This window comes from Culex quinquefasciatus, chromosome 3 (assembly GCF_015732765.1).
Source record: "Culex quinquefasciatus strain JHB chromosome 3, VPISU_Cqui_1.0_pri_paternal, whole genome shotgun sequence".
NCBI classification, from domain to species: Eukaryota; Metazoa; Arthropoda; class Insecta; order Diptera; family Culicidae; genus Culex; species Culex quinquefasciatus.
In genome coordinates this window covers 51,527,391-51,546,271 of record NC_051863.1, presented here as the reverse complement: position 1 = coordinate 51,546,271, position 18,881 = coordinate 51,527,391, and the positions used below count along the sequence as shown (strand labels likewise).

The following is an 18,881-nucleotide window of genomic DNA, read 5'->3' as shown; positions in this document are numbered from 1 at the left end:
CCCACTGACGGTAATGAATAAATGTGGAATTAAAAAAACAATTTCATATAGAAGAAAACTAAATCGGCAATTATTTTTTACTACAAAATTTGTAACAAATGCATGATTACTCTAATTTCAAAGTCCAACATATATCCTCCTTTGAATGTAACGTGCTGATGTAGTGATGTCCCCTTAGTTGTACCAATAAGTGTCTAAATAAAAACAAAACCTAGAATAAAATATATACGTAAAAACAATCATCTGGCCGTGGTAACGCGAATTCCATGTTTTTATACCAGCAGCTCATCAAAACTCCTCGAAAACACCCCGCAATCAGTGTCTAGTAGAAAAAAATCGACCCTCGTTACTCGTTGTGAGGCTATACGAAAATCGAACCCTCGCCCCTCCTTAAAAATGAAAACTTTAAAGAAAAGCGCCAACATTTTCTTTTAAAGCGTGTGTATTCTAACATTTAGAACTTCCTCCCTCTTTAGCGTTCGATCTCTCGTAGGAAGTGTAAACCAAAGAGTTATTGATTCTATGCGTGCGTATAGCAAGGCAAAAAAGCTGTTGTTAGAAAATAGTTAGAATTTAAGCCATGTTAGGACACGGTAAGCACACAACCCGATGTAGAAATCGTTAAATATCTATCTACCGAATGAGTTTTGTTTTTTCCTCAAAGAGTTTAAATATAACCGCCATTGAAGAGCCTGTTTACCTGTTGATGCACAAAACGTTGCAAAAAGTCTTTCCAGTAAGTGAAAATAGCAAATATCTTATACCAGCGACAAGTTTCCCTGATTGAAATATTGTTCAGTTTTTGACTGTGACCACGCACTGTTGTATACCTTTTGTAACAGTAGTTTCTACCAGAGTAAAGGAAAATATGATGGAATAACAATAAATCAAAGAAGATATCATCTCGAACTGGCTGCAAGAAGTATTTATATGGATGTATTTATTTTTGTGAACCAAAAAACAGCGGTACAGAAGAGAATAACAAATCAAATATATGAACTGCTAAATACTCGACCGGATTGAGTTTTTTTTCGTCTTCAAATCGATTACTGTATCACTTCCTTATCACTTTTTCATACGCCAGGGTTGTTAGTGATTGTTCTGAGGTTAAAACTACAGCAAAAACAAAATAAAATATTTGCTTGAAGAGATAAAAATTACTATTAAAATATTTTAAAATGTACAACAAATTACACATTCGCGTAATTGTTTGCTGATTATGGGTAATTTGTTATTGATTATTGGCTATTGGCTATTGGCTATTGGCTATTGGCTATTGGATATTGGCTATTGGCTACTTATTACTTTATTTCAAACCAATCTAATCAAATTTACGAAAATCGCTAGATTATTCAAATCTACTCCATCCGTAACAACCCTGCGCAACAAAAAAATAAGCTTTGAAACTGTGACCAAACGACAGTCCCTCGTTAAATCACTTGTACTCAATAAATAATGCCCACATCGCTCTGAATGTTTGACACTTCACGATCGGTCGTTAAAATAAATTCCCCCACCTCATCGTTTTCCCCCCAAACCGATCCCGTGTTGAGGGAAACTCTCCGCAGAAAACATGACGCCGCTGTTTTTTTTTTTTAGGAAATAAAAAAAGGGGAAAAGCTAACCCAACAGATACGTGGTTGGAGGCGATCAAATGGCGCAAATAAAGAGGTGAAAATTGATTGCGGCACGCGATTTGCCGTGGTGGTCTCGTAAATTGAGTCGTTGATAAGCGCGTTGACAGGTCAAGTTGTGGTTTTGTGAGGGGAGACACAATATTGAAAGTTAATATAAGAAAATTTTCAGTCAATTCCAACAAGAACTGCTAAGTAACTTTTTGTTAAACCACTCGCGGACACTGTCCGTCGGACAATCGTTAAAGCAAATTACGAAATCACTCGACGAATAAATAAAAAGCGGGACAACCTCCATGCAATGTTTTTGTTCCAAAATCACTGTTTCATACTAAACATTGCTCACACGATCCCAAAACCATTACGACTGATCCCTTATACCCCCATCAGCAAGAAAGGACGTCACTGTTCGATTCACTTTCCAGGATAACTGATGCTTCCTTAACGAATTAAAAAAAAAAGCTTGGACACTCAAAAATTAACAAAATATACTACAGCCCTAATTTTTATACTTGTTTAATCTGGAGGCCATTTTGAGCAATGTTGGCAGTACGAAAAACTTCACTACCCTTGTTTAATTTTTTTTCTTCATTTATTTTTAATATTTTTATTTGCATTTGTCATGCTTAGTATATGTTGATAAATAATAGCACAACCAATTATCTTTTGCCTATTTAGTGATTTTATTGTTGTGTTTTCCCAATAACTTGTTTTTAATTATTCGGAAATATAAAAATAACGGCATACTTGAAACGAAAAGGATATTTTAGTCAAAAACAGTCCATTGACAAAATGAAATATTATAAAACCATGAGCTATGGCACAAACTGGTCAAAATTGATGTGTATAGATTAGGCTAGTAATTTTATTTAAAGTTTTTGTTGATAGATTCCTGTTACAAGATTCCTGAGATAAACATCTTTCAAAAAAAGAATATAGAAAAATAAGATGTCAATCAAACGCATACAATATCTCAGTGGCTATTGGACCGATTTGCGTTGTAAAAGTTTGAAACTTTCGTTAAATTTTATTATATTTCCGATAAAAATATACAAATAAATTTAATTTTGAAATCAATTGTAACTTTCGCTAAAGGTTATATTAAACTAAATTGTTTCAAAAAACACCTGATTTCGATTGTTTGCAACCACCTTAAAAAAAAATCATTGCTTAGGGAAAACAATTTTGATCACTTAATACTAGCGATGGAATAATCTTCATAAAAAGAAAATCTTTTGACACTCATCAAAAGAAAAAAATCGGAAGGGAATTTGGCTCTCTCCTCTCCAGGGATGGAATAATCGCAAAACAATCAATTTCGCTTGCGAACTTTATTCACCCGCGAAAAAGAGAGGGTGCGAATCACGCAATAGAAAATCGCTCCCGAAATTCTCCAAGAAAATCAATCTGCTGATGATTTTTTGTGAATTTCCTTGTCAGCACCACCTAAAATCATTTATTTCACTTTGTTTACACAGATTGCCCATCTACAAAATGTGACAGGTCATTTTTCGACGTGTGACGTTACACTTGCAAGTGTAGTATCACAGCTAAAAAAGTAGTAATCCAGCTGCGTGTAAAACGCCTGGGTGTAAAATAAATATTGCATTATTTTATGCAATTTTATGTAATTTTACACCCTGAAATATGTAGCCCATCAGTATGGGAAACCTACTTGACCGAAATGTCAAGCTCATATATGCGTTTATCCTAACAGCTCTTCATCGGTCTGATGGCCGAGTGGGCTAAGGCGCCAGTCCTTACTGTTGGTGCTGGGTTTGAATCCCGTCGGTTGCAACTTTTTTTTTGTGTTTGCAAAAATTGTACATGCAGTGTGTAATATCAAGTGTTTATTTTGACGAAGGTGATGTGCATGCTTTTGCATGCGATTTTACCATCGGATTTTTTGCTGTGAGTGAAAAAGAAGTTCAGCCGAATAATCAAGATGATGATTTTTTGAGATTCCTTTTACCGATCTTTCGTGCGCGAGAGAGGAGAGCCATGCTCTCTTCGGATTTTTTCTCTTGATGAACATCCAAAGATTTTCTTTTGATGATGATTATTCCATCGCTGCTCCTCTCTACTACAATTGCAAATGTAATGTCACCTACCTGTAAAAAAAACTGTCATTGTTCGTAGACGAACAATGTTTGTTAACAAAACAAAATAAGTTGATTAAAGTGGTGCTTACTGAGGTGCTTACAATGAGAATCACAAAAAAAAACTTCTACTGATTGTTTTTTTTAATTCGGGAGCGATTTTTCCACAACTTTCAAGAAGACACCAAATCGACCAAAAAAATGCTTTTTAATTATATTTAATTATTTTATTTAATTTAAATAATAAAGCTGAAAATCTAAAATGGGCATAAAAATAATTATTTAATTTTCTGAAAAAAAAAACCCAGTCAAAAATTCCAACATTCAAAAATAAAATATTCTAAACTTTAAAAATTAAAAATTTTATAAATTCAAAAACTCAAAAAGTTATAAATTGAAACACAAGTATCTAAAAATTTAAATGTTGAAGAATTGGATAATTCAAAAACTTAAAAATAGATTGATTAAAACAATCAAAAGGTTAGAAGTTTATTTTTAAACTTGAACTTAAATAATCAAAAAATAAAATTCATGAATTCAATAACTCAGGCAGGAGTTCACAGAGTTGATAAATAAGAAAATCAAAAAATCCACAGTATAAGAGATTAAAAATAAACAACATTTTGAAAACTTTACAATTTGAAATAAGTAAATCGAAATTACTAAGTTTGAAATCTTAAAATTTAGGACTTTCAAATTTGAATACAGTTCGTAAAGCAAGGGATTAGAAAATGTAAATGCAGCTAATGCTCCATTATCCAAAGCCCTCGCAAAAAAAAAACATTCCAGATAATCGAACTACGAGTCACTAACCTAAAATATGTGTGTGTGTGTGTGGTCCAATCCAATACCCGCTGGCCGGCAGCGAAATTATGGGAAAGTATAATTTGTATCAGACTTGGTTTATGCTGATACAGCTTATCTCAGTCCCGGGTATTAGGTGGTGACAGCCCTCGCGCTGCTTCCAATGACCCATTTCAGAATGGCAGAGATCCTAGCGGCCCAATTCCGAGGTCATTGGGCATTGTCTGGCCCCGCCTAAACATAGAACAAGAACCAGACGGATCCTCGAACTATCTTTAAACTTCCAATCCCATCAGGCAAAACAGGGACCAGCGCGTACATCCCGGATAAACGAAAACTATATCGATTGCAGTGTGGAACTTAAAAAAACCTTATGAAATATGGTAACCATTTGTAATAATGTTATTTGGCGGACCTCGATAACTATTTGTTAAATGGTTACCATACGTAATAGAGTTATTTTAATGTTCATAATGGTCAAAAATTTTCTTGATAACTTTGAACAACTATTTCTGGATGTTTTCTGAAATGGTTACCCTAAATCATAAGGTAATTTTAAAATTCAAATGGTTCAACTGGCGGACTTGGATGATTATTTGTCAAATAGTTACCGTTATAATTAGGGTTTTTAAAAAGTTTGTAATGGTGATTTTTTTCTGAATGACTTTGAAAAACTTTTTGAGGATGTTTACTGAAATAGTTATCCTAAATCAAAAGGTTATTTTACAGTTCAAATGGTTAACTTCAATACGCGATATTATATATCTGTTTGAAATATTGTAATGATTTTCTAATATGTTTCACCAAATTCAACCAGGTTTTATTATTATTTTGAATAAAAATTGTGCCTCGGAGCGTAATCCCCATTTTGGCGCCCATAATGCAAAAAATAAAAATAAAGTGATGTTAACAATACGGGGTGCACTTTCTTGAAAAATCTTTCCAATCATTTGAAGAATCTCGAATTTGAATTTTGGTAGTCACGTAGCCACGTTGTTTATGCACGAGCCCTATCCGAACTATTCGAAGAGATTTTCCACAAGCGGGTGCCGCACAATCAAAAACCTGATTTTTTCGGATGGGGACAGTAAACATTTTTGATGGGCTGAAAAATAAGATTACCTCGGCCTCGGCCAGGAGAGAGCAAGCACCACGTTGATACTACCATTTAGCAATGCGCGGTGGAAGTAAAACCAGGAAAATTCTTTGTCCCTGCAAATCTTTTCTTGATCCAGGTGGAGCACCCATTCGGCCAGTTTCCCCACAAATGGAAGTAACCCGTTTGCCGTGCTTTAAAACGCAGGCGATTCCCGACAGCGGCCCAATGTTTGGATCTACCATGATGCAAAAATGGTACAAACAAAGCAATAGTCCAAATAAACCATTAAAAATTCGCTATCGGCGTAAATCTGTCCTCCCTGCAACAACTTTCCTTGCAAATCCGACCATTCGTGGTTGACCATGGTGCACCTTTATTCCCATCCAGCCAACTAAAATCGAACCGATTAAACAACAGCATCGAAAGCCACACCAGGCAAACGATCCGCCGCTCTGTTCTCCAAATACAAAATATAAAATACAAACCCAATACGAAGCCTAGTTTCCGAGCAGAAATTCACTAAAAGTTTTGTTTAACCTGTTTAACATAACTTTTTTAAAACAGGACTTGCGACGACAGATTTGTTGTTGTTGTTTGTTTTGGTTGCGCCGGTTGCTCACAGATGAATCAGCGTGAGCCCAGTCACGAAATATTCTAGCACAGCTGGTTCTGCCAGAATCCTGCAAAAATAGTAGAACATTTCTGCTAGAATGCTGTTAGAATATCCACCTCTGTGAGAACTCTTCCAGAACGCCGTGACTGGGAGGACGTTTGCGAAGAAGGAGAGAAATGTCAAAACTGGGCGATACACGCAAAATGTGAGTTGATCATTTTGAGGAATTGCCGGAGATTACCACAGTTTATTTTGGGAGGTGTACACTGTAACTGAAAATCACATATTGCTAATGCGTTTCGCACTTTTTCATACGAATTTTTCAGTTCGACTACGTTTACCAAAAAAATGTAATCGCAGTTGAACTGAAAAATTAGTACACGGTCAGCTAGAGGTACTCAAAATCAAGTTCAAATCCAAAATGACACTGTCAACTTGGTGTTGCATTTGGTGCAACGATCGTTGGACACTGAAAATACGCCACCCTTTTTTTCCAAGTGCTCAAACACTTGAATGATTCAATTAAGCCGCATCTTAGATCTAATTTGTTTGTGTATCAATTTCAATCCAATCCATTATTAAATTCAAGTGTTTTGGCGATTGACTTTTTGGTATTTTTTTGACACCTTATTTTCATTCGGGTGGCTCAAAAATTACAAGTGTTTTGCTCATGAATTTGCCCCACTGTGTTGAACTATTCAAAGTGATGAGGAAAACACTTGAAATTGATCTTGTTTTGATTTGAAATGCAGGTTCGCGACAGCTTCATGAGACTTTGCTTTGTTTCCTCATTTGAAAGTTTTGGCCGTCCGGTGTGTTCGTTTTTCGCAGACCGCGTGAGTTCGCTGCCGCCATGTTCCAGTCCAGTAAATTGCCTGCCCGGATTGTGACCGTGAAGATGAGCATCGCCACAAGACTGCGTCCTCGGGCTCGGGCTCGGGCTCCGTATGGCCAGCGGAAGGGCTTGGTCTCCCGGATTCCCGGATAGAATTTTTGTTGTGGGGTTTTGTTTTGATTTTTGGATTTATTTTGTATGATTCACAGGAAGGATGCGAAAGAGCTGCAGATGCCGTACCAGGAAGCGGTGCCAGTGAGAAGCAAGATTCGGATGCAGGGGCCAAGCTATGCGTCATTCGGATGGTCAAGGCACAGTTTGAGTCGATGGAACCACCGCGGTTCCACCAAAGAGAATTCCGCATCAACAAGAAGATTCTCCAGTGGCCTCCATCTCCGCCGGCACCGGTGCTTCACTCGCCGACGCTGAGGAATCTCCCAGGAAGCAGTGGTGGTGTCGGGACAACCGGATGAAAAAAATTACAAAATTTTTACACACCAAGTTGTTCTTGAAGTTAGAAAATAAAAGCAGCCAAAAAATTTAATTGCGCAACATCTTCTTTATTTAAAAAAATCGAAATCCATTTCTTTTAAATGCAAACATGCATTGATTATAGAAAGAAATGCTATTTAAAACCAATAAATATAATATTGTATTTCATGTGACGCAACACGTCAAATTCAAGTGTTTTGCTATTGAATTGACAGTATATTTTGGTGCCCAAAATTCAAGTGTTTTGCGATTGATATTTGAGTGCTCTGTACAGCAGGGTCAGATCATGTGTAGAACACTTCGATAAACCGTGGGATTTTTGCTCAGTGGAGGAGGAAAGTTTGTTTTGATTTTTTATCTTCCCTGTGCCGGCAACGTTTTTTTTTTTAAAGGATTTTTTTCGTTGAGCCCGCGGCGGCCGCAGCAGCTGCATCGGCTGGCAGCAACAAAACTCTGGACAGTTTAGCGGAACCTAAGCAGGAAGACCACACCAAGACGGTGGAGCTGCAGAAAGCTCTCGAGCCGTACAACGTGTTAGAGGACGAGTCCGAGCTGAACCACCGGATGGAGATTCTGTCCAAGCTGAACACGCTGGGCAAGCAGTGGATGCGCAATGTGTCCATCTCGAAGAACATGCCGGAATTGCTGGCCGAGAAGCTCGGCGGGAAGATCTACACTTTTGGGTCGTACCGGCTGGGCGTTAACCACAAGGGGGCGAATATTGACGCGCTGTGCGTGACGCCGCGCAACATCGAACGGCAGGACTACTTTGGGTCGTTCTTCGAGCTGCTGAAGAAACAGCCCGAGGTAACGGGGAGCCGCGCCGTCGAGGAGGCGCTTGTGCCGGTCGTCAAGATGAACTTTGACGGCATCAAGATTGATTTGCTGTTTGCGCGGTTGGCGCTGAAGGAGCTTCCGCACAACTTTGACCAGCGCGACGATATGCTGCTGAAAAATCTGGACCCCAAGTTAGTGCGCAGTCTGAACGGGTGCCGCGCCACGGACGAGATCCTGCGGCTGATGCCCAACATTGACAACTTTCGGCTGGCGAAGAGTGAGTTGAGCTTTGGTTGGTATCTTTCGGGGTTTTTGTTAATATTGGGGTTTTCTTCTTTTCACTGTATTTATCTGTTTTCAGAGCATGGAATCTACTCCAACTCTTTGGGTTACGTTGGGGGTGTGTCGTGGGCTATGCTTATGGCCAGGACGTGTCAGCTCCCGAATGTCGTCGCGGCCACGCAGGTGCACAAGTTCTTTATGGTGTTTTCGCGCTGGAAGTGGCCCCAGTCGGTTTTCCTGAAGCGGCCGGACACCGTGAATCTGGGCTTTCAAGTGTGGGATCCGCTGGTGAACGTGCAGGACCGGTTCCACCTGATGCCGATCATCACGCCGGCATATCCGCAGCAAAACTCGACCTTCCACGTCAACCCGAAGTGCTTCGAGCAGCAGGAGCAAAACCAAAAGGACGACGGCGGCGAGGGCGCAGACAACACTCTGGTCACTCTGGTTCCTGGGACTGTAGTTTGAGCGGTCAGAGAACCTGAACGTGGACCTGACCGAAAGCATCCAGAACTTTATCGATGCCGTGCACAAACATTCTACAGACAAAAAAAAAACGCGTCTCTAACCGAGTTGTTTTCTTTCAGGTGCACATCAAGGTCCTCGAGACGACACGCAACGGCATGAAGATAGAGGCGCGGCAATTCCGGCGGAAGCAGCTTAACCAGTACTTCGACCCGAACCTGCTCAAGCGGGAGCGCAAAAACCAGCGACTCCGTCGCCGTCGCAAATGCGCAAACGACCTGCTCAGAAAAAACAGGAATCCGATTTCAAACACGCATAAGTTTTCTAAATGTAGCCGTAACCTTGTGCGTCCACTGAGTTTACTCAAGAAGTTTGCTCGATTTTTTCACTGGGGATAAAAATTGTCCAGTTCTAGCAAAACAATGCTAATCATTTGTTGTAAACAAAGCCTTTCATGCCAGATGTAAGGATGTCAGATGTCCTCTGACATGAGCGAGATACACTCTTTGTTTACAAACTCACAAGGGCCCTTTTGCATTGTTTTGCTAGAGTTATGTTTTTCAAAAATAATAAACTAAATCCTCTGAACGTAACTTTCGAACGTCCCCTAGGCTACATCTTTCAAGTGCATACTTTTTAACCGTGTGCAGCTTAACCAATATCTCGGCAGTGTGTAATATTTGTTTGGGTTTGTCTGGTCCGCCTACTGCGATTGTTGTGAAGTGTTCATAGATTGTTACAACCAGCCGCAGTCAGTTTTGTGTCGGAAGTATCCGGAATAGCAATCGACCAAAGCTTCAGGGTGCGGCCTGCGGCCTCCATGGTGAGAAGTCAAACCGTTCGCGTCGTAAATGCAAGCTTCCGGCGGGATGCCCACGTCACAACCGCAGCAACCCGGCGTCGGGATTCCTCCGGGAAAATTTTACAGGGTCCGCCACCGGGCAAACGCTGATACAGGGGACGGATCCAAACACAAACCCGATGCAGACTGGTCCGCCGTTCCCGCCTCCAAACGCTGGAGTCTCTTCGAAGTCAGCAACATGGAATCAAAACATTCCTGCTCCGGGATTTGGACCTGCTGACGATGAGATTTTTTTTTGTTCGAGACGACGGTAGGAGGTGTACAGGTTGCTAGCCAAACCGATGTGGGAACATCATGTAACTGACCTGAACGAGGGGCAGAACAGCAGCGAGATAGTGTCGACAGATAATGTTAATTGGGTACTAAAGCCCTATGTCAATTATTATGTACAACGGTAAAAAACACGACTAAAAACCATTTCTAATCACTTTTTTTAATTTTAATGCAAAATTTTTTTTTGACGAGACAACATTTTTTCGATTGATCATCTATGGTCCCCTTGGAACGAGCTGTCAAGTAGGAGCTTTTCTGTCAAGAAGGACCGCGAGGTTAATTTTTCAAAATTGATTTAAAAATCCATTTTAAACTCTTTGTGGTCGTACAAAGGGTCATTGTACTCAGAAAAATAAGCTTTATTATGTAAACAATAATATCAGCAATCTAAGCTTCATTTTAGGACCCAATTGTGTAAGCTTTGCAAAAGTTCTATTTTTTAATTGTTTTTTTTTTCATTTCCCATCTCTAGAACCAGGGTCACATCAGACGACGATTGGAATCTGATTCAAGAAGCGGATCAGGATGTTTTTAACGGTGGCGATGGCCGAAGGTGAAGACGATTAGCAGATTCAACTGCACTTGCAGCAACCGAAGGTCGTCACAAGCACCAGCATATCGAGAACATCGGAAATCAGTGACTTGCGTCGGATGATGACAGCATTGAAGGATTTTTCAATCAAGTAAGTTTAGCAGTTCCAATTTCTTAAAGGTAGAAAACATAGTTATTGCATCTTTTTATTTTGTTATTTTGTAACTTTGTTTCTCCGTTGAATCTTGAATTTTAATTCTTATATCAATCAATCATTGTAGTGTTGAATATTCAAATTTAATTGTTAAAAAAAACTCAAAATCATTCATGAAATCGACATACAAAAGCTCTTGAAATTTACATCGGATTGAAGATTCAACTGAGTAAATTTTTTTTCCTGTTCGGTAAATTTACGTCAGTTTCATCGGATATTTACGTTTGTCGGCAACGTGTTGCTCAGGTACCAAGGTAGGTGGACATCACTTGACTTACTTGGCGCTGGATATTACCCCCATTTCGAGCTTCCAAAGAAAGCCAATCCGACGTTTACCAATTTTAATTGGCAGAATCTATATCAACCAAAAAAGCAAACAAATTGAGGAGCACAAGAACAAAAAGGCTCGAAATTCATAAATAATTTTAAACATCTCATGTTTCTGATGTTTGTTACTTTATTTCAATTGTTTGAGCGAATCAATTTTTAATATAGTTAATTATAATAATATTAAAAATAAAGGATTTAACGCATAATTGTGAGAGCAAGTATCGAGCGTAGCAAGAGAAAAAAATGAGAGAGAGCGCAAGCCAGAGTATTAATAATCTGCCTTGCGCGCTCTCTCGTTTCTCTTCTCTCGCTATGCTCGTTACCTGCACTCGTTCCAGGCAGGCGCAGGCAAAAACAGTCTGAAGTGAAACGTTTGTGCGGCTGGTTGTAGTCTACGTTTTGTGCGCAGGTATAATTTTCAAACAAATCATTTGATTTACCAGATACTTTTTTTATATTTTTCTTGTTGATCATTTCAGCGCCGTGGAGAACTTGAAACAACGGAACAGCTGGTGCTGGAGGATTCGGCGGCAGCCGACCGACAAAACAAAATCGAAGCGAGCGCACGATTGGCATTAATCAAGGAAATCATCTGAATCATCAGATAAGTACACATATTTGAATGTTACATTCTGCTCGATACTTTGTGATTTTTTTTCTTATTTTTTCAGGTTTGGACGACTTTGGCAGTATGATCAACCGAACAGAATCGGCAATCAACTAGAATAAAAGCCAAAAACGTTTTAATATTATTGTTGTGAACCATCTGTCAAAAAGTGAACAATTCTGTAAAAATTAGGTAGGTAAAAAATGCTAGAAAAACTATTAAAAACCATTTGAAAACTATTTCTCAAATAGTGGAACTGGGAGAAAATTATAGAATTAACCTTAAATAACCATGTGAAAACTATTTCTAAAATAGTAGTGCTTGGTAAAAATAGCAAGAAAAACCCTAAAAAACCATTTACGAACCATTTGTAAAACAGTAGCAGCAAGGTTAAAAATTGTACGAAAAACCTTAAAATACCATTTAAAAACCATTTCTCAAACAGTAAAAACCGAGAGAAAAAGGTCGCTTTTTCACGAAAATTAACTTTATTTTTACCATTACACAAATGGTAATCTTACGAAACGTTGTTCGGAGATTTTTAAAGTTACCGTTGCTAACCACCCTCAATTCAGATGGTCGAACTTTATGAAAAATGGTTGGGTACCATTTCCGATATGGTATTTTTAAGGTTTTGCTACCATTTTTCAAATTGTGGTTACGATCTCTGAAATGGTGACAAAACTATTTAACAAAAAGTTTTTTTAAGGTTCTCGTTTATGCGGGATAATGATAAATAAGTGGCATTTGGGTAAAAACACTTTTTCTTCCTATTTTCCCGCGCGAAACAACGACGCAGGCCAAACACGATCGAAGCAGGCCTTGCCTCGCAAAGAGCAACGGCGAGACTCACGAGTCACTAACCTAAAATATGACTCACAAATGCTAAAAAATTGTCTGATTTTCCGTAATTTGAGATGAAACCTTTTTTTTTTTTGAATTACAGTATATAATAATTCAAGGATTTATAAATTCAGGAAATTCAGAATCTCAGAATTCTTAAATTTTGCAATTATAGAGTTTAGGATTTATAGTTTGTAAATAATACTTTTTTAATTTTATTTATTTTTTTAATTTTTGTATATTTTCTTGTATTTTTACATTTCTGGACATAATAATTTAAAATATTTGATATTCTTATTCATCCCCCCCTCCCAATAATCTCAAGCGTAAACATTTTAAGCATTTTTAATGATGCAATTTTCAAATACAAAAATATATATTTCCTTGAACTCTTAGGTATTATGCAATGTTTTGACATAAACTTTACTGTTTTCATGCCTTAGTAAATTTTTGATACTAGTAACTGTAACATAGGCTTAAAGTTGAAAATTTAGTTTTTTATTCCATTCAAATATAAAGTAGAAAAAAACAATACAATATTACCAAGAAAGATACCACTCGGAAAAAAAGAAAAGCGAAAATTAAATGTCACCATTTTGTCCCATTCCAACCCATCCATTTTCTCCTGTGGGTAGAGTGGGGGGGGGGTGGAAGGTTCACGCAACCCCAAACCAGGTTGAGAGCCCATTCACGAAGCCTGAACGACGATGACCGTCATCACTCGCCGCGTCACTCCAGACCCACAAATGACACAAAACAATCCGATATGTGTGTAGTCACGTGTCTGTCTGTGTGTTTCTTGTTAAGTAAAGTCCGGATCCGCTTTCCGGAACGAGTTGTCGTCAATTATGTTCAACATGCTTGTGCATATCCTTTCTTCAGGCCACTTCAGAGCTGTTGCTGTCTTGGTCAAATGACTCGGTCATTTTGCTTTGTATTTGCTCACCTAACCTAACCTCACTCCTTCGTGATGGCCGCCGCCGTGTCCGGGCACTGCCAAGTATGTCGAACATGCAAAGTTTTTCCAGATTTTCTCGTTCCGATAGAGTGGAAGACGACCGACCGACAAGGATCGAATGGGAATAAATAAGTCATGACCGCGGACCAGAAGCGGGCTGGTGTCACCTGAAGTTCCCAGATTGACAGCTCGAGAGTGGCCATCACTTGAGTATCCGTGACGAAAATCCGCGGTATAAAGGGTGCTTCCTGGGCACAGATCCGCGCTAGTTTTGATTGTGTCGTGTCCGGTGAAAGATACCTGCCCCCACCGGGTCAAATGGCCGCGACCATGTTGTGTCGAGTTTGTGGTGACCGCAGTTCCGGCAAGCACTACGGATCGGTTTGCTGCGACGGATGTTCCTGTTTCTTCAAGCGGAGCATCCGGAAGAGGGCACTGTACACGTGCATCTGTGAGTTGTGATGTCTTGACTCTTTGTCAAACTAACAGGGTTAAACTGTGCATAGTAGAACCCTGGTGGTAGAACACCTTTCAATCGTTTTGACCCAAACAAATCTAACTTTGTCCGATGGATTAGCCGGCCAGGGTGGCTGCTCGGTGGACAAGGCCCGCCGGAACTGGTGCCCGTGCTGTCGGCTGCAAAAGTGCTTCCTGGTGGGGATGAATGCGGCCGCGGTTCAGGATGAACGGGGCCCGCGCAAGAACCGGAACCAGCGATTGCAAAACGCCGGAGGAGGAAGGATGTTTTTGCGAAAACCGATCGGGATTAAGCTAGTGACGACAGGAGTGAGAGCGAAAGGTGAGGTGTAAAAAAATAAAGATGACTAAAAAATATTCCTCCTTCAAAATTTTAAAATTTAGCTATTATTAGATCAAAAAATTTCACAAAAGTTTAATTTTTCCCCATTGTAAGGCTGTTTCTCAAAAACTAATTTTCCATTTTTTTAAATCTCAAAACGAAAATTGAAGGAAATTTTCTTAGCTTTTCAAAAATATTTCTCAGGATGGCTTTCCTTCTTAAAGTGTTTGGATAATTCTCTACCAGCTCACACGAAATCGGGAAAAGTTGCCCCGACCCCTCTTCGATTTGCGTGAAACTTTGTCCTAAGGGGTAACTTTTGTCCCTAACCACGAATCCGAGGTCCGTTTTTTTGATATCTCGGGGAGGGGCGGTACGACCCCTTTCATTTTTAAACATGCGTTAAAAGACGTGTTTTTCAATAATTTGCAGACTGAAACGGTTATGAGATGGAAATTTGGTGTCAGAAGGGACTTTTATGTAAAATTGGAAGCCCGATTTGATAGCGTACTCAAAATTCAAAATATCCCTTGCTTATTTGTAATGAAAATAAACCCGGTGGTTGGTCACTTTATCGTTTGACACTTTTTTTGTTCGTAACCCGTTGGTCGGTCAAAGTCAAACTTAAAAGTGACGAACTGTCACTTTTTATACGGCGCTCACGCACGCTATCAAAACAAACGTGTAGTGTGTGTGAACTCCGTGTAAAAGGGGTGTCAAACTAAAAATCGACCCCGTTCGTTTGACAACAGTGGGTGTCAAACCATAGGAGTTTGAGATCATTTGAAATACAATATTGAATCATTTCTGCCAAGAACAAAATCGAGATTTTTCGACCAATTTTGTGCAAATTGAGTTTGTTTTATAAAATAGATGCAAGAATAATTAGTTTAATTCGTTTATTAATTTTCGAAAAAATACAATCATAAAAAAAATAAATTATGGAACATAAGCGTTGGAGGGTTAAATATGATAAAATGCAAGCCTGATTGTGTAATGATGTTAATTTATCGTCTAATTTACAACAACTTTTTGGTGGTGCACTAGGGTGTAATATGGTTGTATGAAAAAAATAAAGTTGTCCAAATTTAGCTAGCACAGCAACTTTTTGGTTCCTTATAGGGTCCTTAACAACTCCCCTAAGATTGGTAACGATTGGTTAAGTCCCCACTTTTCGCAAAGCAATTCAATTTTCCATACAAATTTGTATGGGAAAAAACATTTTTTTGAATTATTATATTTAAAAATCCACGTTTTATGCTATATCAAAACCGGATTCATATTCGGATGCTCTACAACTTTCTCGAAGAGAGTATGGTGCTAACTTGCTCATTTAAAAAGATACAGCGTGTTCAAAACTGGTCTAAAACGTGTTTTTTGATCGAAAATCTCGTTTTAGACGAGTTTTGAGGACGTTGAATCTTCTTTCAGGAGCAAGCTAGCACCATACTTTCTTCGGGAAAGTTGTAGAGCACATTCCAGAGCATCCGAATATGAATCCAGGTTTTAGTATAGCGTAAAACTTGGATTTTTTAAATATCAAAATTCAAAAAAAAATATTTTTCCTATACAAATTGATATGGAAAATTGAATCGCTTTGCACAAAGTGAGGACTAAACCAATCGTTCCCAAACTTTGGGGAGTTGTATAGGACCCCAAAAGGAACTAAAATAATGCTGTGCTGGAAAATCGATTTTGATATTACACCCTAATGGTGCACGCCCGAAATGTCAAAATCACGCAATGGTAAAAACATTACAAAAAAAAATTGTGCCATGGCATGACAGCCACACATTTTTTTTTTCTTTTTTCTTTTCGTTTTAGTTGCATTGTCTCAAATTGAAAAAAATGCCAATTATAAAATTTTGAAAAAAAAAATCAAAATCTATAGTTTTTAATTTTTGAACTTTTTAAAATTTACAAAGAGACATTGAAGCAACATTAAAAGAAGCAATATAAAAGAAAAACAATCAAGAAAATTTAGGTTTTTTTAGTCTCATCCAAACATTCCCACTTTTTCTAAAATCATTGGTCTATTTTTTTAATGTTCCAAAATGAAATATTTTTTGAAATTTTATTATTTTTTCGAAAAAAATGTTTTGAAATTTTTGGAATCAAGACTAACATTTCAAAAAGGCCAAATATTCAATATTACGATAATTTGAAATGTTGGTCTTGATTCCAAAATATTAGGGTGGTCTATGCCGTGTTAGGATGGTCCGAAAAATACAATTTTCGTCAATTTTCGCAAAAACTACATTTGGACTTTCAAGAAAAAATAGTTTGGAGTCCGAAAAATCTAGCCTGAAATTTGAAAAAGTCTTATGAAAGCTTAAAATGCCTTTTTGACCGTGTCAAAGGGCCTCTGTCTGAAAATATTTTTAATCGGATTCCTTGGTTGCGATTTTTGTTCCTTGAAACATATTTAAAATTTCCTTCTATAGCATCAAGGTAGAACCGAGGAAACATATTTGAAAATATCAAAAACAAAAAAAAACAGATTTTGGGGAATTGTTTTTTTTTTTGTAAAAAAGGCAAAAAAGTTAGTGGTCGTTTTCTTAAACAAACAAATTATAAATTTAAATAGAAGTCTTTCAGTTATTGACAACTTTAGAAACAATTTGGTTATTGTCTCCTAATATCAGCGTTTAAAAGAAAATGTTTCCTTGTCTTTGATTTGTAACGCAACACACACTCCGCAGACAATCTCCCGTCGCAGATCCTGGCCCAGGTGCTGGTGGCTTGCATCCGGCAGGCCCGGGTCAACGAGAACTTTGCCCATTTTGGCCGTGAGCAGCAGAACCAAATTCTGCGCCACGTTTGGGCCGAGTGCTTCATCCTGCGGGTCGCCAACTGGTCCATCGACATCACGTCCATCGTCGAGAGGTAGGTCCATTTGCCTTCAAGGGTGGACGAAGTAGTTCATCGTGATAACCACACCCCTGGCGGGAACCGTTTCTGATGTTCTGAGTTGTGCTTCCACAGATGTGCCGACGAGCAACTGCGAGCCATCGTTCGGTGGACAAAAGCCCTTCAGGTGGACCTGATTGAAATTTCCCTGCTCGAAACGATGATTCTGTGCAGGAAAGGTGAGTGGCATTGGGGATTGTGTTAGTTCTACACGGTGACGAAGATTATGCAAAACCAGAACAAAAATGTTTAACTTTAATGTAATTTTTTATGAACTCTCCCTAATTAACTGTTCATTAAATTACAAATTACCGTCTTAAAAGTGAAATACCCTAACAGAACCTTCCTGAAAAAGCACAACCAGCAATCAAGATCTCAACTCATTCTCTAACATTTTCCCAAAATCCTTTCCCTTTTTCATCCCTCTCCCAGAGTTCGCCCTGAGCGCCAAGGAAAGCCAACAACTGGAGAGCACCTCCGAAACGGCCCTGATTGCCCTGGGCCACTACAGCGTGCAACAGATGAGCTCAACCGCTGCTACTGGTGGGGGTGGTCCGGCAGGCTTCTTCTATCAACAGCAACCTCCAGCTCCTCCTCCTCTTCCTCCCTCGGCTGGACCCGGGGCGGACACCAGGGCCGAGGCCCAGGGGTCAATTGTCGAGTCGTCGTCGTCGTCGTCGTTTTTGCCGCTCTGCTGCTACCGGTTCGGTCGACTCCTGCTCGGGTTAAGAGGTTTATCGATGCACTGCTATCAGGCCTCGGTACGTGCCATGTTCCGAGAAGTCACCGGAGACACCGGCATCATGGAGCACTTTATCGCCAAGCTGTAGACCCTGGAGGAGTGAGGCGGATAAGGGTTTAGGATTTTCGAAAATGTGCATTTAACACGGACAATAAAGCTGAACTTGTCGGCAGGTACCAGAGGCTGTGGTATGCCGAAACACGTGCTCTTGGAAGGTTGGAATTTTATTTTGATTGGGCAGAGAGGGCGTGATGACATCCATTGAAAATGTTGGAAACAGATTCAGGGCATGATAACATGCCACTAAAACCGTAAATGGTTTTTATTTGTTTATTTATGTTTTCATTTTTCTCAAACTTTGTGGCGCCCTTCCTATTACGGCCAATACAATTTTGGCACCTGTCCATACAAAATTGATATTTCTGTAAATCTGGTTCTCTTGGAGGAATTTTCTGATCGATTTGGTGTCTTCAACAAAGTTATAGGTATTGATGAGAAATGTTTTTTTTTTTCGCAAAAAAACAATGTCCCAAAACCCGTATTGTTTATTTTAAAATTTGTTTTTAATGTTTTTAGGGACAAAAACAAGAAACTTTCAAATCATAGAAAAGTACGGACCAATATTTTGCCACAAAGTTATGGTTTTTTGAAGAAACAATATAATTTTAACCCTGCCAAGTCATCTTGAGCTTACTTTTGTTGTACGAAAAA

At 38.9% G+C, this 18,881-nt stretch overlaps 2 protein-coding genes across 2 annotated transcripts; both read left to right on the top strand.

Moving 5' to 3' along the window:
• The first annotated feature begins 7,386 nt into the window (after nucleotides 1–7,386).
• LOC119768949 (poly(A) polymerase type 3-like) lies at nucleotides 7,387–9,118 on the top strand. The gene is made up of 3 exons (XM_038260788.1): nucleotides 7,387–7,508; nucleotides 7,969–8,630; nucleotides 8,715–9,118. The coding sequence occupies exons 1-3, from the start codon at nucleotides 7,387–7,389 to the stop codon at nucleotides 9,101–9,103; spliced, it is 1,173 nt and encodes a 390-aa protein (XP_038116716.1). The 3' UTR covers nucleotides 9,104–9,118.
• A 4,919-nt stretch (nucleotides 9,119–14,037) lies between these two features.
• LOC6049249 (retinoic acid receptor RXR-gamma) lies at nucleotides 14,038–18,258 on the top strand. The gene is made up of 5 exons (XM_038266325.1): nucleotides 14,038–14,170; nucleotides 14,297–14,422; nucleotides 17,218–17,404; nucleotides 17,504–17,611; nucleotides 18,063–18,258. The coding sequence occupies exons 1-5, from the start codon at nucleotides 14,038–14,040 to the stop codon at nucleotides 18,256–18,258; spliced, it is 750 nt and encodes a 249-aa protein (XP_038122253.1).
• Nucleotides 18,259–18,881: the final 623 nt, after the last annotated feature.